The following is a 27,444-nucleotide window of genomic DNA, read 5'->3' on the forward strand; positions in this document are numbered from 1 at the left end:
TCACTGTGTCGTTCTACAAATCTGATTTAAGCAGTTTTAACTGCTACCCTCAAAACGACGCTATAGAGCAATGCACACCAGAACAACTAGACACAAGAATAATTTTTTCCCGAATGCCATCACTCTGCTAAACAAATAATTCACTCAACACTGTCAAACTAGTTACTAAGTCTGCATTACAATTAATCTTCTCATCGTTCCTATCACCCATCTCCTCCCACTTATGACTGTATGACTGTAACCTTGTTGCTGGTATCCTTACAATTTATATTGATATTGTTTCCGGATTGCTTATTTGTATCCTATGACTATCATTAAGTGTTGTACCTTATGATTCTTGATTAACATATCTTTTCTTTTATGTACACCAAGAGCGTATGCACCAAGACAAATTCCTTGTGTGTCCAATCACACTTGGCCAATAAAGAATTCTATTCTATTCTATTCTATTCTATTCTGTTCTGTTCTGTTCTGTTCTGTTGTGTTCTGTTGTGTTCTGTTGTGTTCCCTTCTCTTCTCTTCTCTTCTCTTCAAAGTGATATACGTAACAATTCCTTTCCCATGTTTTCAAAAATATCACCCTATGAGGCAGAGATAATAAATTATATAGATTTGAACCTAGATCTCCCAAGTCCTAGTTCAGCATTCTAATTCAATGCACATCACTGGCCAGATTCATTTTTCTCCCCAAGGCTTATTGGGTTTTTATTTTTAAACATATAACAACATCAATACATGAACAGTGTGGCCTTGGGGTATGGTTCATGTTAATATAAATAACAACAATCAATTATTACATTAATCAAATTTATATAATCCTAATATTAATGTACTTGATTATTTTAAAGTAGTTATTCAATATTTCAGTGTTCCATTCTAATGTCAATAGTCTTGAACATACATAGTAATACTATCTTTCAACCTCTCAATTTTCCATCTAATTATTACTTATTTTCAATTTATATAAAAATTATAACTACTAATATTCCCCCTAATTCTTATTTCTAACTCTATTCTGGCTTCTAGTTAGGTCACTCTTACTAATCCTAATGTTAAGAGACATATTTATGACATACCCTATTTCCCCAAAAATAAGACATCCCCTGATAATAAGCCCAATCGGGCTTTTGAGCGCATGCGCTAAAATAAGCCTCCCCCTGAAAATAAGCTCTCCCTGAAAATATTTAAATGCAGAGCTGGAAATCAGGTAAGACGGCAAGAAGAGCCCCATCTTGCTCTATGCGCCCCAAAATAATAAGACCTCCCTGAAAATAAGGCCAAGCGCTTATTTGGGGGTTCAAAAAAATATAAGACAGGGTCTTATTTTTGGGGAAACATGGTAGTCCTTCATTCTATTTCTAGTTTTTAATCAAGCCATCATTATATTAGAAAAAAGAAGAAAGAAAACAAGAAAAAAAATAGCTCTATTCTATCCATCATTCCTTGCCCATTTTAATGCTTCAATTCTTATTTTTTTTTGGCTTCCATTCTCCTCTCTTGGATCTTGTCTCTGTCAACATCTGTATCTTCATTATTTCATCTAACTATTTTTCCTATCTCTATCCTCCTAAACTGCCATATTTCCAGAGTATCCACCCATACTCCTATCTCTTTCAAAAACATCTTCCAGATTATCCAATTCCAATTCCATTTTTATATCTCTCAAAAAGTTTTTCTCATCCTCTTGTTTTATTTGGTGATTTGTCTGTTCTATCTTTTCCTCCATTCTTTCCACCACCTCCTCTCTTTCCTGGACTCTTTGATCTTCATTCATTGTCAATTGTATTATATTTTCTACTTTGTCACTTGTGCTTTGGATTAAGTCTTTTATCTCTCTTTGGTTCTTTGTCATGGTATCCCTGATGCTTTGAAACATCCACGCCATTCCCCCCTGAAAAGGCATCTTGTTTTAGTTTAATGAGTATCACTAGCCAGATTCCATGAACCCTGAAATGCAGCTGTACATGGTTGTAACTGCTTGAAAAGAGGGGTGACAAAGACACTTAACCACAGAATGCTTCCTGATGCTCCATTTGCTGTAAATTGAAGGCTATAATAATAATATAATATATTGAGAATCAGACCTCACTATGCCTCTGAACACCAATTGGTGCTACTGGGGCACTGCTTTATAATAATACCGAAAATGTATTGAATTTATATTCTATTCAATTCCCAGCGACTCTGGGAACTTTCCTTTATGGAAAAGTCAGCTACAAAAAGAAAGAAAAAAAGCTATAAAGTCGGAATGCAGGCATTAGGTCTGATCTAGCATATTCTTTACATTCTTAAGTAGATTCCAATATGCTTATAAGAATGCAAGGAAAAGATTAGGAATTTTATTTTTTTTACAAAGCATCTCCAAGGAGGGAAGCCAGAGGATGAAGCTGTCCTCTTGAGATTTCCGCCTTCCTCAACTAGACACCTTTTACCTACATATCCCAAACACCGCCCTGGTCCAGGGAATTCAGAGAGTTGTAGTCCAACACACAGAAAAGAAAGAGAGTACTTAGTTGGAAAAGGTTGTGCTAGCGCAGTGGCTCCGAGCCAGCTATTGGCACTAAGCAGAACAGCGGCTCTCTCCTTATCTCATCTCTTCTCTTCCCTTGCCCGAAGGAGGAAAAAAAAGAACGGGCAAAGAAGGCAGCCGCTTCGCTTCGCTCGCCTGACAGAAATGGGAGCTCAAATTACGGTCCAGAGAGAACGGACTGCCAAGGGGAAGGCTCATTCTTTAGCAGAGCTTGCAGGAGAATAGCCAGTGATGAATAGCCTCCATTTGCTCACCCGCTGTCTCCGGGGCACTGCAGAGGATGAGCCGCACGGCTTGGTGCCGCGCTTTGGGGCAGTAAAAGTACTCTCTCTCTCTCTCTCTCTCTCTCCCTTTACCTCCATTTTCTTTGTGGGTCCAACCTTCGCTGCCCGGAAAGGAAGAGCGAGAGAGAGCGGGCGAACACGTGGTGGCAACCACAAGGGACGACCTGCGGCCCGCTCTCTTGCTCTCCGGGCGAAGGGGATTAAGTTTACGGCGTACGGAAAGAGGCGGCCAGTGCGGCGTCAAGGGCATAAAGAGGGCCTGTCATCGGCAGGCTGCATGTTGAATAGAACTGTGTTGGGTGGAGTTCTAACTCGCATTTAAACTGCGGTTATTTTACTGGTTTGTGCCTCGCTGGCTTAGAAGTTCTACACAAGTCTCCTCACAACCCCGTCCCTGTCCTGAAAGTCCGTCCCCCACCCGCTCCTTTTCTTTTTTTCTTTTTTTTCCTGGACGTCACTCCACTTAGCCCCGCCCGTGAACTGTCGGGCGGGGCTTAGCACAACGCCAGGGGAAAAAAAAGAGGTGTTGCCAAACGAAGGCAAGGGGGCGTGTCCTTATCGCCGCGTTGAGGGCGCCAGTTGGGAGGCAGTCGCGACCGGTGGTGGTAGAAGAAGGTGGGAGGGTGCGCGCGCGGACGTCTGGTTGGCCGCTCGGCCAACCGTCCGTAAAGCGAGCTCGGCGGCGGCGGCACAGGGCGGCGCGCGCGCGGAGGGGCGCCCATGGTGTGGCCTCATGTCTAAGACGCTGCGGAGGAAGCGCCACTGGCTCAGCAAGGTGCAGGAGTGCTCCGTGTCTTGGGGGAGCGGCTCCGGCCCAGACCCCGACCTCCTGCGGGGCGGCGCCGAACGGGGAGAATTCCCTTACCTCGGGGGCCGCCTGCTGACAGTGGCCGACTCCGGCGGCGGAGCTGGTTCCGTTTTGCTTTCAGGGAAGCCCCCTGCCCCCGGGGATGTACTGCTGGAGGTAAACGGGACCCCGGTGAGCGGCCTCACTCACCGCGACACCCTAGCCGTCATCCGCCACTTCAGGGAGCCGGTGCGCCTCAAGACCGTGCGGCCAGGTCAGTGCGTCCGAGCGAATGGTTGTCGGAGGGGGGGGGGTGTCGATTCTTTCTCACCCCTTTTCCTTCTCCGCGAAAGGGGTGGGAGCCAGTCCCGAAGTCACCGCCCTCGACTCCACCCAACACACCTGCTTCTCTTTTAACAACCCCCCCCCCCCAATTGTGGGTCCTTCCCGGTCTTAATGTTCTTCCCCCCCCTTCTTGATCGCGACTACTTCTGTCTTCCCCGCCCAGAGCACTCCTCTTATCCACCCTTAGCACCACCCAGAATCGTCTCTTCCCCCCCCCCCCCATCTGATCCCTGTAACGTTTTCTCTTTATCATTACTTCTGTTTCTACTGCTTCTCTTACCTCCCTGATGGACGTGGCTTTTGTAAATTCTATATTTCTTTGAAGACTAAAGCGATCCTATCTTTCTACCGTACCACCTTTTATCCTTTAGGGCATTCATCACTCTACCTGTGCCACCTTTCTTTCTCACTTCCAGCAACACTCCTGTGCCCAATGTTTCTTGGTTGTCTGTCTCATTTGTATTCCGTGTCCTTTTTACAGCTCTCTCCCACCTATTGTTTTCTATTAAGGCAAATCTGACCCAGCCACTGTCACCCCTCCTGGCACATCTGCTAAATCCCTTCCCTGAACAGACCTGGCCCTTCCTGTTTACTCCAGTATCTATCTTCCGCTCCAGTGCTGGTGTCATTACTGAAGTGGTTCCACTTATAAGACCTGCTCTAAACCAAGAGTGGTTGTTAGGCTTTGTGGTAGCAAAGGACTTTAATAGCTTTTTATGTGGTTTGTTACATTAATGTCTGTCTATAGAATGTTAGCTGTGATAATCAACCTAGCTTAGTGGCTTCTTTTACCCCTTTAATGGATTATTTTTTTCTGTGCAGAATATTGGCTTTTGGCAGTATAGTTAATCAGAAATATTTGACCATGAAAGCTTTCTGCTTTAAACAAATAGTTAATATTGGAGATGCTAATGCTGTCTTTTCTGAATAGATGCAGTTAGATTTTTTTTATTCCGCCAGAGTTTATAAGAAAAAAACAATTACTTTTGCATGGTAATGTATCATCTTTTTTTTTAGTTTCTTTTCCGTGTATTCTCAGTTCTAGGGAGAAGGGGGAGGGGAACAGTTGTAACCGTACTTCATGCTTGAGCAAACAGGTTTTTGCATGCTGCATCTGTGGTGTAGACCCTGCAGCCCTTTTCAGTAAAATAGATTAATATTACATGGTTCATAGCTTACTTCTGATTTCTTGTATTGTTGAGCTGATTTTTTTAAATCTGTGAGGTAATAACTTGTGATTAACCTTCTGTTTCAACCTTCCCTGTTTTCATAAGCTGATGAATTCTTAGCAAATCTAGTTGTTTGTGTAGGTTATGAAAATGAAGTTTCCAGAACACCAGGGTTTATTAAAACATAATGTTATCCTTGGGGACAGTTAGTGATTGAACATTATTAATAACTGTCATTTAGGTTGCTTTTACTTGTTATTGAAATTCATTGTTTCTTTGAATAAAATTTGCATATATGTAAGAACAGTAATACAGATACTAGAGAAAAACTCAGTGATTCTTCATTTCATGGTCAATTAAAGAATAAACTATCATATTGTTAATGGATGCATTTTGATGCATTTGTTTTAAATTTCAGGCAAAATCAATCTTCTTAAGTTTTAGGTTAACCTTTTATCATAGATGTTTTGTTAACTGTAATTTTGTTTTAACATTCCTTCTCACTCTAGGAAACAGTACAATTCAAATTAAATTAAATAAACAAACTATTGTAATCTATATAAATATTTTTTAGAATAAAAGTGATCTATTGACCAAAAACAAATACTAAACAGTATTTTGACCCAGCAGCTTTTACACGGACATTATTCTGTTATAAAACTATTTTGCATTATATGATAACATCTAATTTTTGGTCTGGTATTTTTTACATTTTCTGTATAGGTTGCAAATCTTTTTATGTTGATATGGTTCTTGGGTAATTAACAAAAACTAAGAATATCTAAAATAAAAACCTGTATTGAATGCATAAAGTATGGTTGATTGTGTCTATAGGCAGCAAGCTAGATTCTCTGTTTAATTTTAATGTTTTATAATGAATTTAAACTGCTCAGCTTCTGCTTCTATTTCTTCAGAGATGGAAACAAAAATTAGACTTTTACTTATGATTTACTAATAGCTTGTAAAATTAAGCATTTTGCTTTTCTTATAGTTATAAGTCTTCAAATTGACATGTGATTATTAGTTTGGGGATTATAGTAGTGTATGCACAATTACATTTACTTGTAATGAAATTGAGAGCATAGTTTTAATGCAGAACAATTTATGAAACTAATTATTTTCTCTTTCTTCAAACCAGTTACACTGCAAAAAAAAAAAAGACAATATGTTCAATACATTTAATAGTATATAGTTCTTGTTTTATAAAGTAGCATAGCACAGTCACCATGAACAGCAGCTTTTGATTGCCTTGTCCTTGTTGATTCATTAAAACTGCAATATCACATTTGTGAAAATGAAATCCGGAATTTAATTACCGGTATGTGCATGTGAATATATACTTATTTGTATAAGATATTTGACTGCTCAGCTTCAATTGGATAGTATAATCAGTCTTTGGTTCTGCTATTCTTAGGAAGGGAGAAGATTTTCTCTGATCACTTTTTCCATACCTTATGTAACTATCTACACTTCCATAATGTTCCCACTTGTTTTTCCCTTTTTTCGTAGAATGCTTTAACGCCCTGATAGTTTCAGTTGTTAGTTTTTGCATCTTTTTTATATCTAATATAGTTTTTTTGGAACTACAGTACCAATCGCAAGTGGTTATATGATGACACATGATAACATTTGCATAATAACATTATATTAGCGAATGGGTTCTGTAATATCAAAATGTTCTCCCCAACTGTTATATTGTTTCTGTGAGTTATTTACTGCAGTTCTAAAATGTTTTTCTAAGTCAGTTTCTACTAGCTCCTGAAATGTCAGATTTTTAAAAATCTCATGTGTAGCATTTACCTTTGCATATTGAGAGTTGCTTAGTTATTTTAACATCCCTTCATCCCTGTGTAGAACTTTTAGCAATTTCTTTTGGCTTTACCACTATAAAGAAGAATGGATGATGTAGGTGTTTTGTTCTCTGTCAGTCCTTTGAGATAGGTCAGGTAAAGAAACAGATACTGGTTGTATTCCAGGAATACTTCTTTATTGTATTATTGTAGAGAATATTAACAGAATCTTAAAAGCTTCTCCAAACCATTAACTGTTCTCTTTTAAAGACAGTAAGGTCAAGCAAGACAAGGCTGTTCTGAGCCCTTTTCTTATACTTTCTATTTTCCCAATGCTGAGCAATCATTTCATTTCAAGGCCAGAACTAATTTCCTCTACTTAAGGGGTGAGCAACATAGTTGCCTGCCACTAAAAATTGACCAGCCTAAGGTCTCAAAAAGAAATATATTCATTCATCCCATGAGAGATGGCATTCACCACCTCCTTGGCTAGTCATTTTGACAAGGGCTTTACCAGTTCCCCTCTGTCCTTGATGATAGGGAAAGCAAGCTTTGAGGTGTACAAGGAGGAGCAAATGGTGGCAGCATTGCCTCTGGTCCCTACATTGAAGAAGGCTGTCAATTCCTGCTTTATATGCTCTGAATGGGATTTTAATGTTATGTTGCAAGACGTTTATTTTGTTGTGGGAACAGAGACATGTGTATACTTCAGTTGCATTTGCTTGCAAAGAATTAAAGTTGGGGAAGGAAAGTATAAAGTAATTGCAATAGAAGAGAATATATGTGGCTCATGGTTGAAATATAAAGTACCATAATTGAGTTGTATTTCTATAATGAGTATGATTGCCTAAAATGATCACCATGGTATTACCCAGTTTGTACACTAATCAGGGGAATCAGATGACAAGGAGAAGTAGGCTTGGGAGTTGAAAATATATAGATGGAAGCTCTAGGTAATATCCCCTGATGAATTAATGTAGATATTAAGTAGCATAGAAACATAATAAATTCCTTGGGGATGTCATAGAACAATGGCCAAGGTCTTGAACACAATATGAGCCCACTCTCATAAGGATTAAAACTATTGTAAAACTAAAGATCAGTTGTGTCAGGCAATTGAGGAGAATACCATAGTTCAGTGATGGCGAGCCTTTTAGGAACCGAGTGCCCAAACTGCAACCCAAAACCCTTTATTTATCACAAAGTGACAACATGGCAATTTAACCTGAATAATGAGGTTTTGTGAGGAATTTCAATCACTCTTTCACAACTTGACTTCTCCCTGGTGGCACTGGATTTCTTTAACAGCACAACTCAGGAATGATGGGAGTGTAGTGCAGAAGCCTCCGGAGGGCCATCACATCCTTATTCCTTCTTTCCTTCCTTCTTTTTCCTTCTTTCCTTCTTCCTCCCTCCCTCCCTCTCTTCTCTGATTTCACCTTCCTTCCTTTAATCCTGTATATTATGGTTCGTTATTGTTAGAATTTATTAAAGAATGCTGTGAAGCTTAGAAGCTCTCAGCAAAAATAACAGCAGCTGTTTTTTGTGGCTGAAGCTATCCCGGGCTATTATTTACACACACACACACACATACACACCTACCTATTTTTATTCCATTTTCCCTGGGAAAGGAATGGCACCTTTTCCCCATCCCCGTCTTTAATAAACCCTAACCCCCCCTTGCAGCTTTTAGCTACTATTGTCCCATCTTGCTTCCCCCTCCCCTTAAAACGAGGCTAGGGAAGAAAACCAGGAGAGGGGAATCTAAGGGGGAGGGAAGAAGAGACCCAGGCAGATCCCTCTCTGAATAGCATCCCACCCAGATTTCAACTGATTTCCTCTCCAATCCTCCGATGAACAGACCCCACCGCCCTTTTTGGACTCTGGACCACTGCCCTTTATTTTCCCTATGAATTTTTATTGGGTCTTCCTCCCACCGCACACCAAAAGGAAGCCTCCTGGAAGCCTCCCTACCCTTCCCCCTGCTCCCTGCTCCCTACCTCCCACTCAATCCCACTTTGGGACAGAGGAACATGTGCTGGAAATGGGTGTTGGGGTGAAGTGGGAAAGCGCCTTCTGACCCTCTGGTGGTCGGCCTGCAACTCTCCCAGCTCCTCCAGGCCCAGCTTGCTGAAGAGGGAGGGAGGAGCCCTGATGCCACCATTGCCCCTGCCCCAGCCCCAGCCTTCGCTGCCTAACTTCCTCAAAGGCATGGCGTATTTCAAAGGCGGCAGCTCACGTTGGAGGTGCCAAACAGTGGGACAGCTGTGAGAACTGGGCCAGGCCTCTCTACCATCTGACTGGCCAATGGGGGTGAGTGTTGGGCCAGCCACCCCTCCCTGCTGGGCTTTTGTGCTCAGCGCTCAGCCTGGGGAGGGGAGTGCTTCCCCATGCCTCCCCCTTCTTTCTCTTGGCCCCGCCGATGAAGGAGGAGGAAGTCCAGGCTTGGGGGATGGCCCCCACCCCGCAAGATCCGCCCCCGCCATTCTCTCCCAGCCCTCTTCGCTGGCAGCAACAGGAAATGTACCACAATGAAGGCAGAATGCTGTTGCTGTGCAAAGGCAAGTGCAGGGGCGCTTCACTCCCATACTAAGGCTCTGCCCATAACCACTGCCACGACAGGGTGACAGCTCTTTCATCCCTGTACTGCAACAGAGGGGTGAAAGAGCCACATGGGTCACATTGTGGCTCCACTCCACGTCATAATAGGCTTCAGGAGGAGGACGGGACCCCGCCTCCCCCATTGTGAGGTGCGTGAGTGAAAAAGTTCACTCAATCAATTCCAACTTCTCAAGATCTTTTTCTTTTGTGAGAAGTTGGAATTGGTTGACTGACTGCGATTGGAGTTGGGCTGGGGCAAGTGTGCACGTGCCCACAGAGAAGACTCTGTGTGCCACATCTGGCACGCGTGCCACAGATTCGCCATCATGACCATAGTTGAAGGTACACTTCAGATATTTTTGTTAATGAAGACTACAGACCACTAGTGATTCACTATAGCCTTCCCATGTTCACTACCAATCAACTGGCTAAACTATAAGCTATTGGCTTCTTCCGGCTCTTTTCTGCATTCACTGCCATTCAACTAAAATATGAAAATAGATTTTAATTGGATAGAAACTGTATTTTTTGAGAATTTGTTCATTGATAGGTTGTTGCAGAAAATTTGAGAAATGCTGGTATAGATAGCCTTCATGAAATTGAAAAGATCTAGTAGTTGTATTCTCCCGTTTTGTTTCTAATATGGTCTTGATGATGAAATCCATCCCACTTCTGTATCTCAATCAAAAGCCTAATTGAACTAGATAATCATTTTTCATATGTATCTGAGATTGTGAGAACAATTTTGTTTCTTAGCTAGTCATTATATATATTTAAAATTTTAATAGCTCTCTATTTGTGGTCAAGAACAACTTTTAAGAATAGTCATATAGGCTCTCTTAAGATGCAGAGGCCATACCTGTTTCTCAGAAAGGCATTAATGTGGCTAGGCCTCTGTTGTCCAATTTGGTTAGACAGGAAAGGCAAGGATCATGTAAGCAATTCTCACCTTTGTTCACTTTTCAAAATCTACAAGTTGAACACATTTCCAAATACAAGAGAATTCATTACCAAAGTTACATAATCATACCTACCTCAATACTGGAATCCAGACTGAGACTGAGACTATATATCTTAATTAATGAAAAAATATGCAAACTGCTTAACCAGACTGCTTAGTTTCCCTGTGTTGGCATCTAAGTATAAGATGTGTGGGGCAAAAGAAAAATGAAGCCTATTCTAGACTGCTGTGATATCCTCCATGGCTTTTACATACGTGAAATGGCAATTAATGGCCTTAATCTCTGTTTAGTCTAATATATCTCACCATTTCTTCGATTTGTATGTAGGTTCTCACATCTTTTCTGTTTCATGACTTAGTTTCCCATTAAACAATGCATATTGAGCTCTGTAACAGAGAAGTCATTTTATTGCATCAGATAAAAGCTAGACTCTGAGATATATACTTGTTAGAAGACCTGCAATTTTACATTTTAGTTTTTAAAGAATGTTTAGTGGCTACTAACTGAACTGTTTGTTTTTTTTACTTTTTAATAAGACCTAGATAGAACTCAATTTCTTGTCAAGACTAGTTCATTTAGATACTCTGAAAATGTCAGTGTAAGCCTGGGGATCTTTCCTACATTTTCTGCAGTGAAGACGAATGCAGCTAACTGATTCCATTCCTTTGTATTTTTTTTTATTCTGTTTATAACCACCTTAACATTTTTCTTATATAGGAGTCTATCCATTCTCAACTTGCTTGTTCTGCTTTTTTAAATAATTGAACATAAATTGAATATATTGCTAATAACAATTTTGAATAATTTTTGTTTTCTTGCATTTCTTTTGTTTAAGTCAGTAATACCCATTGCATACATGAAGTGGAGTAAATATTAGTTATGAAATAATATTTGTGTCTGGTTACAACTAGTACACGTCTATTGTGATTCAAGAGCATCTTGAATTTATTTCAAATATATTTTTCTAATAAAAGGCTCATCTTGCTTTAATGATGCTAATTTATATATAAGGCAGATACCAAATAATTGCATTAATTATTTAGCCTCCTAAAATGTATCCTGTCTTCTTTTAATTTATATCTAGTGCTCAGATAGATTTTCATCTATCTAAGCTAGTTGCAACCTTACACTTTTCCACAATAGCTTTCTTTTGGAATGTACAGATTTGACTATCTTTGTATTATGTATATTGTTTAAACTGCATGAGTGCATAGGAGAGTAGTAAGCTTCATATATTACTCTTAACCAAAATATTTTTCTATGTTTTTATAGTTAATTGGCTGTCACTGTGGAGATTTTCAATCATCCAGGTCATGGTTGTCCCAAAGGTGCTTTTTCAAAAGGCAACTAGACTTTCTAGGTCTTTTTCCTTGAAAACCGCTTCTCATCCAAGAAGCTTCTTCAGTTCTGAATTGAAGAAGCTTCAAGAAGCTAAATGTTTTCAAGGGGAAAAAAAGAATGTCCAGTTGTCTTTTGGAACAGCAACTTTGGGGCTGTCACTGTTTATTTCTATCATATTAAAATAAAACAAAAGCTCACTTGACTAAACATAGAACTAGAAGACTTTTATTGTTCAATCTAAATTATGATGTTCTACTTCTTGAATAGCTTCCCGGCTGTATATATTATAGTACTCTTTGGTTAATAACAGCTGTGTTTAGCGACCATTTGAACTTAAGATCATGTTGACAAAGTAGCTTTATGACTTAATAGCAATAGCACTTAGACTTAAATTCCGCTTTACAGCCCTCTCTAAGCGGTTTACAGAATCAGCATGTTGCCCCCAACAGTCTGGGTCCTCATTTTACCGACCTTACCATTGCAGCTGCCCCTTGGTTATGTGATCATGATTATGGCATTCCGCAACCAGTATACATTTACAAGAGTTGCAGTATACCATAGTCACATGGTTACTATTTGTGAGCATTATACCTCGTTTCCAACAAGCAAAATCAATGGAACAGCTGTCAGTAAATTGCAAGCTGCCGTCACATACCTTTGACTGTGGGTGATTCATTTAAAAACTGTCTGAAATGGTATAGGCCGGGTCTCCTGCTTGAGCAGGAGGTTGGACTAGAAAACCTCCAAGGTCCCTTCCAGCTCTATTCTGATTAATTGAGAACTGCAATATAACCGACATCACAAGTCTGGGGCAAACCCAATAGGAAACTGTTCTGACCTAGGCTTCCTTAGAAAGCATACAGCATAATCTTAGTCCCGGCAAACCACTTTTATTCTTACGGCTGTGAATTATTGTCATTCACAGTCCGAAAGACTCCTCAAACAGTCTTTCAGGGGAATGTTTATAAACACCCACCTTATCTCTCTTGGAATGCTGCCAGAGAACTAATTGCCAAATGCAGGGCGAGGCCAAACGTAGCACAGAGTCAAACAGAACTTTCCAAAGCTTTAACCGACCAGATGAACTAATTGCTTCCTGTAAAAGCTCACGTTTCGTTCACTCTTCTTTTATGTCTTATGGGAGAAGCCAATCATCTCCAAGTCTTACTCCCAAGTCGACCCTGTTTTCTTAATTGTTCTTGTCTTCGGGCAGCTCTGTGCATGCGCACACTGGGAACAGGCTCCCACTATTCTTCTGCCTCACTGATGTCAGACTCGAGGCTCCGGAGGCAGCAAAGAACTACCAGATGGCCTTGGCCCCCTCTCTGCCGCCGACTCAAGAGCCCTCGTCCGAGCCTTCCCCAGGCTCCAGTACTGGCCCATGTTCCTCTCCAACCTTCCCACTGTCTGAATCTGCTGCCAGCTCTGCTGGCCGCTGGTGAACCACAACAGAAACACAACTAGATGAGCTAATTCTAACTTGTGAAACACTACATTGAAAGAATCCTGCAGGACTGAAAGTACATTTCTCCCTGTATCTTGTTTACAGACCAAGAAAGGAAAGGTTTCTTCTGGGTTTCTTCTGAGTTTCTTGCCTTGCCCACTATCCAACTCTGGGCCATGCTGACTCTTATGTGGCCATTCCCTTGACAGCATCTCTTTACCCAATCCCTCAAGATCATTCCCATATACCATTACACCGTATATTACACATTACACCATACACCAGAGCCAATAGTGCAACAATTGTAGTGCCTACACGTATCTGTCCAATGTGTGAAAACATTCTATGCCTGAATTGGCCTGACAATGTTATCTTTGGACAGATCACATCTAGTTCTTAGGTGTTCAAAAACAAACATGACAAGGTCTTCATCAAGGATGGGAGACAAACACAACATATAATTGGTTGCCTAGGGGCCTACAGGTACTCCTCGACTTGCAACCACAATTGAACCCCAGATTTCTGTTGCTAAGCAAGATAGTTGTAAAGTGAGTTTTGCCCCATTTAATGACCATTCTTGCCACAGTTGTTAAGTGAATCACTGCAGTTGTTAAGCTAGTAACATGGTGGTTAAGAGAATCTTACTTCTCCATTGACTTTTCTGGTCAGAAGGTTGCAAAAAGTGAAAAAGTGTGAAAAATGATCAGAAGTCACTTTTTTCAATGCTGTTATAACTTTGAATAGTCACTAAACAAAAGTCAAGAACTACCTATATACTGTCAATGCCGCAAAACACACCAGCATACATTTGTTAAATAGGTTACTGGATTATTAATATGAAGTAGTCATGAACTAGACCTTGAACAGTCTTTTCCACCTAGTGCCTCTATGTATAATGTAACTACATTTCCTATGATTCTCATTCAGTAGCTTGTTAGAGAAATTTGGTGTAGAAATAAATGATGGTTGGGATTCAATCAGACACCCCTAAGATAGCAGTAGGAGGAAATGTTTCATTAAATAATACAGGTAGGCCTCAAGTTATGACCATTTATAGTTATGGTGACAATGAACAAATGGCACTTACATCCATCCTCAAAATTATGACCATTGCAATGCCCTCCCCACTGTCACATGGTCCAAATTTGGATGCTTGGGAGCTTATCCACACATATGACCTCAAGAGCATTGCCCCATCTCTGCTATATTGGTTCCTCGCATTCTGAGTCCCCTGCCGCCCTGTACTCCACCATCCTACATGACCTTCACCATTGTCTTGCTACTGCTGCTGCTGAGTCTTCCCTGGGCTTCGCGAGGCAGCTGCTGGCTGTGTATGGTGGTTTCTGGGAAATAAGACCTGGGAAAGAAGATTTTGTGCAGCCAGCAAAAAGTTGTAGTACTATAAAAATGCTGGAAACTTCTGAGTTTTCAGAATCATTTGTCATACCCGATAATACCATACCTCAAGGGAAAGATGTTTGTGATGGGTGGAAGAAAAGAGAAACGCTTCATTGTATTTACATTTCATCTTAAGGCTAACAAAACTTAAATTCTTTGATTTCAAAACAGCCAAAGTCATCCCTTATCTTGTCCAACGAAGAATTCTGGTCTGAGAAGCTTGTATGCCATTTTGTGTTTTTTGAATCAGCAATAAAAAATTTGTCATTATTTTTGCTATGTGCAAAGTATATTTTCTTATCTTTGCTTTTTGTGACTTTTAAATAATAATTGCTCCAAAATTTGAATGCTGCCATTTTGAGAAATGTTTTGTTTTAAGTTATTCACAGAAGAAAACATTGTTTTGCTTCTTTGGGTCATATTTTAATATAGTTTTTACCTATCATATCTTTTTCTAAATTTTCACATACTTATTTTGCCTTCTAGTAACCTGCCTAATAGGTTTGGACTTTAACTTTAGTTAAGTTCAATCTATTTCTCTGGATGACTGCTGTATTCCGTTTCACCCCAATATGCTTTGTATATTAGAAACATGTCTTAAAAACCTTTGCTTGATTGTGGAGTGCAGGGTATCAGGGGTGCTTTAGGCAATGCTGTTGGAATAGCTGGCTTCAGTTTAGGGCTTAAGGTGGCATTTCTCAATGGCAGTGATGGCACTGAGGCTGAAAGAGAGACCTGGAGGTCATTGATAGCTGGCTGAGACTACTGAAGCCCCGGGCCACCCCACTGTTGCCTCTGCCAAGTGCCACTATGCAGAGTGGCCAAAAGATAGATGAGTAGGGGAGATAGGCAAGTGGGAGTTCAAGTGCCCCTGCAATTTTAAATGTGGGTGGGTCCAGGTTTTGATCAGGTGACTTGTGCCAGTGCTACAACAGCCATAACTTTGAGCACAAATCATCAAATTCTTCATTCAGAAGGGTATGATAACTTCAAATAGTCACTGAATGAATCACGGGCACTATGCATTTCCTGGAAATGTTGGAACTGTGCAGGCCTTGGGAATTGATTATTTCCCTTTTGGAAAGAACTCTTCTTTCTAAGTGTCAACTGATCCTGGAAGTTTGGTAAAGGGAATACTGACTTGATACATCTCTAGCCCAGGATCATGACAGGATTTTATTGGCAGAAATTTGGATGGAACCATTCTTTTATTTCTTGTTTTTCAGTGAGCCAGCAGAAGTAGAGCTGACTACATTAATTTTCATGCTGCTTTTAAATGATTGGAGAGTTGGTCCAGTGTGGAAATTTTTTCATACTACAATATATTGTATAATAATAGATCATCTTCTGCTTTTGCGTTTTATTATGGGTAGGGTTTTCATACAGATGGAGATAATTTTAAGTGTCATCTGCCTCTTCTGCCCTTTCTTATTTTCATCTTGAGGTTGCAGTTGTGCAGAGACTGCATGACTTTAAAATATAGATGGATAACTTTGTTTTGCATAGGTTACTTCTTTATATAAATTGAATTGCAACATAAGTACGTAGAAGTTAAGCAACAAAGCTTGAAAGTAATGGTTAAAATAAATATGGGGTTATAATTAAGATGCAGTTAGCAACTAATGCTACTAAGTTTTTATTATCTTTTATTCATTTATTATGAATAATTTTAAGAAGAAATCATTTATATTCAGTTATAAATGATCAGTCAAGTTTTTAAAAATACTTTTAGGGACCTCCGACTAATATTTTTTTCTGATCTATTAGCAGAAGAAACAGATTTTTTTTTTCAGTTAACCTTGCCAAAGCTATCTTTTTTTAGTTTCCTTTTCTCTCAACCAGTCTTTTTACATGAGGTTATAGTTGAGTCCTGATTGACATTGCTTTCTTTTGCATAGTTATATGGTATAGTGAAAAACTAATTGTGTCTTTTGCATTTTCAGTACTTAAGCATAATTTTGTCACTGAATTGTGTGAGATGTGGGTCCTACTAATGTGGGTCCTATTCATAATTTCTTTATTTTGTTTTGTATAGCTGCAGAAGGCTAAAAAACATTTAAAATACAATAGAAACCATATTTTTACGATTTCATCATGCCAGAGGCAATTCACATCCAAAGCCTTCAAGACATGACCCAATGTCTTTAGGAAAAACTGAATTTTCAAGGTCTTTCCAGAAGCTGGAGTTGGGCCATCTGAATTGTCAGGGAATGACAGAGAAGGCATGACTCCTGGGTTTTATAAAACAGCACCGCTTAATTGATAAGACTTGTCAGATGAGCAGAGATAATATAATGGAAGTCTGAGTGAACAAATAAAGACTAAATGTATATATACCACACATCAAATATATTATGTGCCAATAAGAAAAAAATATTTTCCTGATAGATTCAGTAAATGATTTTATCATTTTTAGTTGCAGTAATTGTAATCAAACACTTCTGGCGATTTAAAATACAGCTCTGACATGTCCAGGGATTTTCTCATAGAATTTTCTAATTCAAAATAGAATTTGTTTTTTCAATAATCATAAATTAAGAAGCAGCAAACTGTACCTCATCCATGCTTGACAATTAATACAAGCATCTTATTGATGCACCGATTGATTTTCATCAGATATAAGGAGTTCCAGATAATTTGAACGTTTTCGCTTTCCATTCCTCTGTCTACAAAACATTCCTGCAGATATTTGGAGGATACTCCCCCCCGCCCCTCAAACTTGTGGTGCATATCGGTGTTCTCTTTAGTGATCAGTGATTTTGCTGTGCTACTGTCCCATGATTCCTGTGCTTATCCATTGCTTTTCTGGTTGTGATATCATATACACACTACCTTGAACCAATGCAAGAGAGATATGCAAATCTCTGGACATTCTTTTTTTCATTTCATTTTCTTTCATTATGACTTCATGGATGAATTTATGCTATCCTCTTGGAATGATTTTGACAATATGGCCATTTTAGGAAAGATTCACTTTTATTCCAAATCCTTTCTTGTTTCAAAACTGTGTCTCCGAGTATGGGTTGAAAGAAGTCTAGAGTTTTATAAATATTTTTGTAATCTTTTTCAGACTGATAGGCTTCAATGATTTATTATTTTCCAAAGATTTTCAGAACTTTGTTTTCAGAAATCAAATTATATAAAGTAAGGCTGTTTAAATAATTAAGTGTTCACACAACTGATCCTAGTTATCTCTTTAATCAAATTGATTGAATTAGAGATGGGGAATTATTCTCTTACAATGCATTGCATGAAGTAAATGAAACATACATGGAGCTTTGATATTCATTTGTCTGCATTATTCTTTATAGTATCAGTAGGTTACACATGATAATATCCACTGGCAAAGATAAACAAAAATTCACAATATTTGAAACTGATGAATACAGATTTTCATAACCGTATGAGTAGCTTGAATAAAGAATGGATATGTTAATATTCTAGCACCTGCAATTGGCTTAGGGAAGCTTATTTAATACAATTTTATGATTAGAAAATAGTTTTCTTTAACATAAAGTCTTTTGGTTATCCAAAGAATGTGTTTGCAGATCATATCATATCCAACTCATACATACAATGTTTGCAGTTCTTTAGAATTCTTGAGAATCAAGACTTGGAGCTGCAAACCCCAAGGGCTGTATTCATTACTTAACCATACTTACTAAATTAATCCATTTGGTTGAATTTGAGCAATAGCTAGGTCACAGAGTAGTCAATCACATTTTAGCAAATCTAGCCATGGTAAGCTTCGGATATTCTGAATAGCTTACCTGAGAGGACCTGCTGTTTCTGTACCAGACATGTTAATTAGGTAGTAAACAGACATTTGCTTTTGTAGGTAGAAATAGGTAGTCACAAATTTATAATAATACTTTAGGATTTTCTATGACATTGTATAAAAGTAGAATATTGTCCTTTACAGGTTGCCACAATACATTATAGAAGTTGATCCAAATCCAGGCAAATAACTGTCTGATCCAGTTAAAAGAAAGTTTGAAGAATTATCCTGTATCAGCATTAGGTAGCGGTAACGGTTTACTCTCTGCTTTATCAGAAATGTCAATACATGTACATAATAACATCATAGAAAGATATAACATTGTGATTAGATTAATTTAGGAATTATCTGGCAGTATTATTTTGTAATGAGATCAAATAGTGTTATTGGGTAAGCAAAAAGGAACAAGGACTGAGCCATTTTCTGATGACAGACAAGCTAAAATGGGACATGCTGAAGGAAGACAAGTAAAGGTCTCAAGAGACTTGAAGCTTAATGTTTTTGTAACCTAATGTTATTCATCTTGATTTAAATTTTAAGTATTGGAAATTGCATGTGATTAGAGTAACTTGGCAGGTACTTGGCAGTTTTATTTTGCAATGAGATCAAATCGTGTTATCGAGTAAGCAAAAAGGAACAAGGACTGAGCCATTTTTGGATGACAGACAAGCTAAAATGGTATACACTGAAGGGAGACAAATAAAGGTCTCAAGAGACTTAATGTTTTTGCAACCTAATGTTAGGCATATTGATTTAAATTTCAAGTATTGGAAATTGCATATATGTGATGTGATGTTATTCATTCAGTCAAGTCTGAGTCTTGGTGATTCTGTGGACTTGGTCTCTTCACATCTTCTGATCTTGCATTATTTTTTTGAATTTTTCTATGCTCTGGCTGGGTTCAGCTTTGATGATATCCAGCCACCACATTCTTTGAAGGCCTAGTTTCCTTTTACTGCTACCGGTATGTCTTCCAAACATAATTGCTTTCTCCAGCAAATCCCCCCACATGACAAGCTGTGAGGCACAGTTTTGGGATTTTGATTGCATCTATAAGCTTCCTTTAATAATCAGCAGTGGGACTTGTAAACATTCATTGCTATATAGAATGCTTCTGTTTAGGGTTACAGGTATTTCTTTTATCTGCAAACTGCATTACCCATTCCTCCCATAAGATAATTAGTATGCTAATTTGACATACATTTTGTTAAATTTTTATTGTTCTGTAATCTTTAAGATTTAAGATTCTCTTTTTGGTACCATTTTCCTGTGCAATGTTATAAGCATTTAAATGATATTTGTTTTAAATTATGTCTTGTAAGTAACATAGTTCTTACACATTTAGTTTTAAAGTTTCTAAGAACTTATAAGAACTTTCTGAACAGCTATTCAAACAGAGCTAGAATGTAAGGATGTATATAGCAGGTAATTTTAGCTGATATTAATCCAAATATGAATCGTTCATAGAATTGGAAGGAACTGCAGGGATCATATAGTCCAATCCAATGTGCAGAAAGGCCATTTAAATCATACAAACCTGCCCAAGCTCTTCAGAAAAAAATTCCAGAAATGGTGAACAATTCACCAGAATAATTCATCCTCACTTTTCTTCATAGTGTAGAAATGGGAGGTGCCAGGCTGGGATATTCTATGCTCTAGCTCTATGTCCTGAGTTGAAACTTCTGAAGATCCGCCTCCCTGGTGACATCTCTTCAGTTTTTTTTCAACTTAGCCTAGCTCATGGTTGCAATTCTTTCAGCTCCTGAGCTGTGAGTTGAGCTTAGTAATATTTCCCTGGAATTTTTATTATTTTTCCTTTTATTTTACCTCTTTTTTTCCTTGTGAGTGTGTCTGTACCTTTAAGGCTCTGTGTTGGAAGAAGGACTGCTTGTTTACAAGGTACTGGCTGGGGAGGGCTCTCTGCCTGCCGTTTTTTGGCATGGGGGGGTGGCTGAAGTTCCCCCCCCCATCCTCCCCTGCTTGGATAGCGTCTGTGAGGCTTAGCCGGCTGGCTTTCGTCGCGGTTTGCCTCAGACACCTCCGGAGCGCACAGGAGCCTCTGTGGAAGCCGCGGGAGCCGCACAGCCATTTTTAACGATGCCGCGGCATCCCTTTGATCACTGCCTCTCAGCTGTGAGGCGGAGCGGCGGGTTTTTTTTGTATTTTTGGAGCCTTCTGAAGCCGCTGCAGCCACACCAGCCTTGCTTAGCCTGGGCATGGGCTGCTTTGCCTCAAATCTTCGAGAGCAGCCTGGATTCAAGGAAAGGCTGTTCTAGCTGCCTGGCCACGCTTGGACTTTTGCATTTTCTTAGCGGGCCATTTGTAAGTCGCGACGGCCATTGTTCTCGCACAATTTGGAGGCCTTTAATTCCAGGCGGCTTTGCTCCCTCGGCATTTTCTGAGGCAGGCCATTATTTGAGGCACAGACTGGTAGGCTCTCCACGGCTGCGGATGGGAGCCTGGACTACTGACCAGTCTCACTGAGGTCTGCGGGCTTGCTTTGCAGCCTGAACTGACTTGGCGGAGCTCTCAGATTCCTGGGGCTGGTTTGAATTCTGGCAGTTGCGAGCGGCCATTTTGAAGAGCACAGCGGCCATTTTGTCTCCATTCAGGCCAGTATACCTACCTTTATTCACTCAGGCCTTTCATTTAAGCCCCCCTCTCTCTTTAAATTTGGACTGGAAAGCTTATTTTCAATATGGGGGATGTGGATGGATGGGCCTCCTTTTCGGCTGAGGGCTCTTGGTCTCCTCCTCTGGACAGAGGTAGAGCTACTTCTAGGCCACGTACTGCAAATATAGCGGCAGCCAACAAGATTAAGGCCAGGGCCAGAGCTCGCACTGGGCTTTCCAAGGCCGATGAAAAGACAGCTCAAGTCAGGCAAAGGGCCTTGGACAGAGAATTTGCAAAGGCCTCTGCCACTAATGCACCTCCAGAACCTCCGGTGCCTGTGACTGTACATCATCTACCTGCTCAGAGTACAGAATCAGCAGTTCCACACTCTTTACCTGCTCCTGCTGTGGCTGGCCATGATAGGCAGTGGTCTCCAGAGATACAGGCCGAACCTCAGCCCCCGCCCCCAGGGCCTTCTGTGGCTCCCAGTAAGATACCTGGGGCCACTTTTACTCCCACTGCAGCTGGCCTCCATCAGGGTGAAGTGGGGGAGCAGGATGTCCCCAATTTTATGAGGTCCTGGGTGGAACAGGCAATTAGACAGGGCATTGCAGAGGGTATGCAGTTACAATCGCAGGCCTTTGCCCAAATGTATGCATTCAGGCCAGAAGTGGAGGCTCAGGGATATGTTGCAGCTCCTGAGGACTACCAATATTCTCCTTCTCCTTCTTCTGATTTGGGAGATTATGACACAGACTATCAAGGGGAGGGGGAGTTTTCTGATGTGGACCAGGAACCCTCCCCCCAGGCCTGCCTTTAAGGGCTTATTTAATCTGGCCCTGTTGAAGCCTTTATTGTCAAAAGCCAGGGCTACCGCTCGCTTGGGGCCTGATCCATCGCTCTCAGGTGATAGCCTGGGTAGTGGAGAGCATGATGATTATATGTTCACAGAACAAGCAGTGGAGGCAGACACCGTTCCCATTTCAGGAATGTTTCTGGACACGATACGTAGGCAGTGGACGGCCCCTGCCGCAGCCCCCCGGCCCTTGGGTTTGGATACCCTAACCCTAACCCCCGGACCGAGTCTCCCTCAGTCAGGGCCTGTACAAAACCCAGACCCTCAAAGACTGCAGTTAGCCGCTTGGAGGTTGAGCGGGGGCTCTTGAGGAGGGAGAACTTTCCGGCCAGGGTCATCCGGACTATGCAGGTGGCTAGGCGTCCCTCCACCACGCACATTTATGAGGCCACGTGGAACAGGTTTGCAGTGTGGTGTGCCTTGAGACATTTGAGTCCAACTTCAGCATCGGTGGTGGAGGTGCTGGAATTTTTACAGGAGGGGTTGGACATGGGACTTTCCACTAACACCTTAAGAAGACAGGTAGCTGCGCTGGGATCTGTCTTGACATTGGGGGAGTGGGGTTCTCTCGCTAACCATCCGAGGGTGAAGACCTTTCTACGAGGAGCAGCTAATTTAAAGCCCCCTCCTCTTCACCGTTATCCCACATGGGACCTTTCTAAGGTCCTACAAGCACTGACTAAGGCACCGTTTGAACCATTGAGGGAGGCTAGTCTGCGTCTCCTCTCGTGTAAAGTAGCTTTCCTTGTGGCCGTCACGTCTGCCCGACGGATCTCGGAGTTGGCGGCATTATCGGTGTGGAAAGACCTGTGTATTTTTCACTCCAATAGGGTGGTCCTATGGCTGGACCCTGCCTTTCTTCCTAAGGTCAACTCCTTGTTCCACCGAGCACAGGAGTTGGTCCTGCCAGACTTCTGTCCTCGGCTTAGGCACGCCTTGGAGCAGACCTGGCACACCTTGGATGTGAGGAGGGCCCTCCGTATTTACATTTTTAGGACCTCTTCTTTCCGGAAGACGGAGGCACTCTTTGTCTCCTTCCAGCCGTCGACTCTTGGCCACAGGGTGACCTCTTCCACGGTGGGGAGGTGGCTTCGTATGTGCATCTCATCTGCATATGGCTCTCCTGGTGCCTCAGGGGATAATGGCTCACTCCACCCACAGTGCTGCCACAACTGCAGCCTGGGCTACTCAGGCGTCTGTCGAGGACATATGTAGGGCAGCCACATGGACTTCTCCCACTCCATTCATCCGCCACTATAGACTGGATTCCTACGCATCTGCTGAGGCGGCGTTTGGGAGATGAGTACTGCAGAGGGTTCATGAAGATCCGGGGTCGTCGGCCCAGGACAGCTCCCACCCTTAGGGCTGGCCAGTCTTTGGTATATCCCAGCCTGGCACCTCCCATTTCTACACTATGGAGAAGGGACGTTGGTCTTACCATGATACGTTCCTTCTCATAGTGTAAAATGGGAGGTGCCAGCCCCACTCTGGCTGCCTGGACCGGCTCCCGTCATGGAGCATGTTGTTTCTGTCTTTCAGACTGCGTACCATTCGCCTTGACTGAGTACCATTCGCCTTGGCTTCGTTGGCAAAACTGAAGAGACGTCACCAGGGAGGCGGATCTTCAGAAGTTTCAACTCAGGACATAGAGCTAGAGCATAGAATATCCCAGCCTGGCACCTCCCATTTTACCCTACGAGAAGGAACGTATCACAGTAAGACCAACGTCCCTTTTCTCTCTCTCTTAAAATATACATACACATGTTATGCTATATATTAGTTTGGTATAATTTGAAAAAAACTTTTCTGCATTTTAAAATCTGTTAAACTGGAAAACTAATGAACATAACCCAGTAGAATTATTCAGTTTGATTTCTTACTAAATCTAGTATACTATTGAAAAATAGCCTAACTTTAAAGATTTAGGTGTGTAGCAAGTAACTTGCTTCATATGCATGTATTTAGAGGAAGAAGAATTTTATTATCCTGTTATATAACAGAACTAGAAATCAGTGGAAGCATGAATAATAGCTCATTTCACTTAGAATCAAATAATTCTTTTAAAAAAACCCACCTAGTTGTAATAACAGTGAGTAGATAACTTAAAATTGTGCTATTTTAAATAGCTACATGACTTTCCATGTGATAAAGTTGTCAGCTAATTAGAATAAAGGACTACTTTTATCTTGGTGGATAATTTTCTTCTACACATACTACATCATATTCCTTTTTTCCTTGCTCAAATCTGAAATACATTTTAATCTGTCTATCTATCTATCTATCTATCTATCTATCTATCTATCTATCTATCTATCTATCTATCTATCTATCTACAGGCCCTTCCTCAGAACAATATTCTTGAAAAGAAGACATTCCTTTTCTTTTCAGGAAACAAGTAAAAAAAAGTATTGATTTTGTTTGGACAATAACAGTGAATTACCCCACCTTTCTTTTTCCTTCTTAGTAAAACACTGCCAGGAACTGCTGTTAGCAGTCTACATGGGACCAGCCACACATAAGTAAGGAACCTATGGTACTGGTACACATGAACCTATAAGGATCATCATATTGTTTACTTCCAATGCAAATCCTTTTTCAGCATTTGGCTTGAAGACTTTCATTGAAATATAATATGGCTAGAGTAGAATCTATATTAACAGACAAAAGTAAAGCCTTAATTTGCTATGCAAATAAATTCAAGTTTCTCTCAGTCTCGTACGCTCTCTTATATACTGTATAAGATAGAGATCAGAGTTCAAACTCTAACCTTTTTCCTTCTATTTGAGTGAACTATTAAGTTCAATCTTGTGGTAGCTTTTGTAATAACTCAGCTATTCATAGGTTTTTTATAAAAGTTATATGATTCTCTCTAGCTTGCAAATTTCTAGTTCTTGCTTTGTCAGCCTGAGCCTGATACCAGTCTTCTTCCTTTTTCTCCTTCACCTCCATCTCCAAGTTTGAAAGTCTCAGGGACTTATTTTTCTTTCAATTATGGGTAATTGGAGAGTATGATCCCCTCCCCCCCCCCCAAGTCTTCCTAGGTTTTTCCGCCTTCATTTTCTTCCTCAGACAGCATCTGATGTCCTGGACAGATAACTTAAATGATGGAAAACTAGATGGTAGTTTAAATTACCTGAGTGGTGGAAACCTAGATGATAGTTTACTACTTCGGGAAGCTGAAGGTAAAAGACTACAGAGTTGATCTGTATCATTATAGGGCATGGTCAAATAGATTGGCATTTTTCATTTGAGTTGTTGAGCATTTTGAAGCTCCTTGAGAAAATGGTAGGCATCTAGAATAGAGAGGAGTAGAAAGTATTTGATAACAGGTTCAGGCCAGAATTGAAATAGAGGCTTGATGTCAGCTGATTTTGATTATTTTAATTTTTGCCAGCTGATTATCATCAGTGTCAACTCTTGGCAACCATATAGATAAATTTTGTCCATGACAATCTGACCCTAACCTAACCGTTCAGATCTTTCTCATCATCATTATAACTCAGTCCATCCATTTTGTTGCTGTTCAACTTTTTCTTTTTCTGCCTGGTACAGTTTGACATTAGTTACTATACGTAAACTAACACATAGATATAATATCAGTACTGATAAAAAAAGAAAAAAATTATTGGTCTGGCAACAAAAGTTTGCTTTAAGCTGGCAGTTTCTCCATCCAGCTGTGGATGATGGATGAAGGACATTTGGAGCTTTAGATCAAGTAGTTGAAACAGACTGAGTTCCTTAAAACTTGTTGAAAGGCCATTAGGTTTTCAGTCCCTTCAGGTTTAGGGACTGAAAAGAATCTGGTAGGAATAAAATGGACCCTCTTAAAAAAATGAATCAACTATATCAAAGTGGTATTCAGATCACTGACATATGATAGGTTAATTATACAGTTCAAGGAAACTATTCTAATGAAACAGTGGCACATATAAATGAAGAATATAAAGTTAAAGGTTTTCCCTATCTAGTCATGTCAGACTCCAGGGTGCGGTGCTCATTTCTGTTTCTTAGCTGAGAGCCAGCATTGTCTGAAGATACTTCCATGATCATGTGGCCACCATGACTATATGCTGAAGCACATGGAATGCTATTACCTTCCCACTGAAGTGGTACCTCCTTATCTACTCACATTTGCATGCTTTTGAACTTCTAGATTAGCAGGAGCTCACCCCATTGTGTGGTGCTTGGGTCTTGAACCCAGGCTGTCAAATTTCCAGCTGAGAACTCAGTGTCTTTAACTGCAGAGCCATCATGCCCCAGAAGAAATATAGGTTGTGATATATGCCATAATATGGGGCCTCCAAATATACAAAAAGGAGATGAGTACCTTTACATTCTTCAATATATCCTTTCTTCAGAGTTATTCTCTTGGAGAAAGAAAGATATATAAGAGGTTGTGATGCAACTCTTTTAATATCCAGGAAAAGAATGTAACAGATGAAAGGACCTTTAAAAATTTATATAGTCCACACATATGAGTTCTGCTGTTTTGAGAATGGATTCAATCATTTAAGGAAAGAATCTTCCAGCCTAAAGAATCTGACAGGTTGCTTCAATGTTTGGGAAGGGAGGTCAAAATTTTCCAGGCGTAGAATAAACATTGGGTAAGACTGTTTTTTTTTTTAACATGATAACTTTACTTATTCTCCATAGTATCGATGGGAGAGTCCAGAATGGGTTGCTCTATGGACTAAGTTGAATTTCTGAGGACACGCCTCCCTGGTAACGTTTCCCAGTTTTTCAATTCAGTCTCCACTTATGGACACTATATTTTTAGCTCCAGAGAGTTTCTGCGGTGAATTGGAATTGGATTGGACAGAATCCCTGGAAATTTTACCAAAAATGTTAGACTAGGGAACCTAGACTCTCCCAGCTGATAGAGGCTCTCTGCAGCTGTGGATTGAAGCCTGGGGCAGCTACCCACATCAAAGGCTCCACAGTGGTCTTCAACTTGCTTGGAAAAAGTGAGTGGCCAGGCAGACTCTGAGTTTTGGTTTGCTGCATCAGCTGGCGAGTGGCGGCTCTCCACAGCTGCAGAACAGAGCCTGGAGCTGCAGAAGGACAGCAGGCTTCAGGGAGACCTCTCCAGTCTGCTAGACGTCTAGTGCCAATCAGCTGTAGAGCGGGGCTCTCCGCAGTGGCGGATTGGAGCCTTGCCTGCTTGTTAGACCCAAGGCGTGAGAACGGTGTTCTTGGTGACCCCTTGGCTGTCCGCTTGATCAGATAGCAGCCTCTAGGGGTCAGCCATTTTGGAACTATCAGCCATTTTGGATCACTTGACCATCACCTCCTGCAACTTCGTGGATCAGGTCAGTAACATGGGTGCGGACCCTGAATTGCTTTGACAGGGCACAGGGAGGCCTGGAGTCCCTGACCTCTTGGGCTGTCATACTCCCTTTGCCAGGGAGCTGTGGAAGCGGCGTGACTCATAAGCCTGCCTTTGCCTGAACTGCGGCTCAGGGGATCCTGGCTACACAGCTTCTGGCCTTTCAACAGAGCTGTATTCGGAGAGAGAGTCACTGGTCACATATATGGCCACATTCTTG

The 27,444-nt window shown here is 40.8% G+C and overlaps 1 protein-coding gene across 1 annotated transcript in view; it reads left to right on the forward strand.

The window, feature by feature from the left end:
• Nucleotides 1–3,438: 3,438 nt before the first annotated feature.
• The window catches only part of MAGI3 (membrane associated guanylate kinase, WW and PDZ domain containing 3), a 111,798-nt gene continuing 87,792 nt past the window's right edge, over nt 3,439–27,444 (forward strand). The window contains exon 1 of the mRNA XM_070941577.1: nt 3,439–3,875. Within this exon, the coding sequence (XP_070797678.1) occupies nt 3,548–3,875 (328 nt within the window). The 5' untranslated portion in view covers nt 3,439–3,547. The remainder of the gene's footprint in view (nt 3,876–27,444) is intronic.

Source organism: Pituophis catenifer, unplaced genomic scaffold (assembly GCF_029215685.1).
Source record: "Pituophis catenifer annectens isolate HBS135680 unplaced genomic scaffold, rPitCat1.0.hap2 SCAF_3, whole genome shotgun sequence".
NCBI classification, from domain to species: domain Eukaryota; kingdom Metazoa; phylum Chordata; class Lepidosauria; order Squamata; family Colubridae; genus Pituophis; species Pituophis catenifer.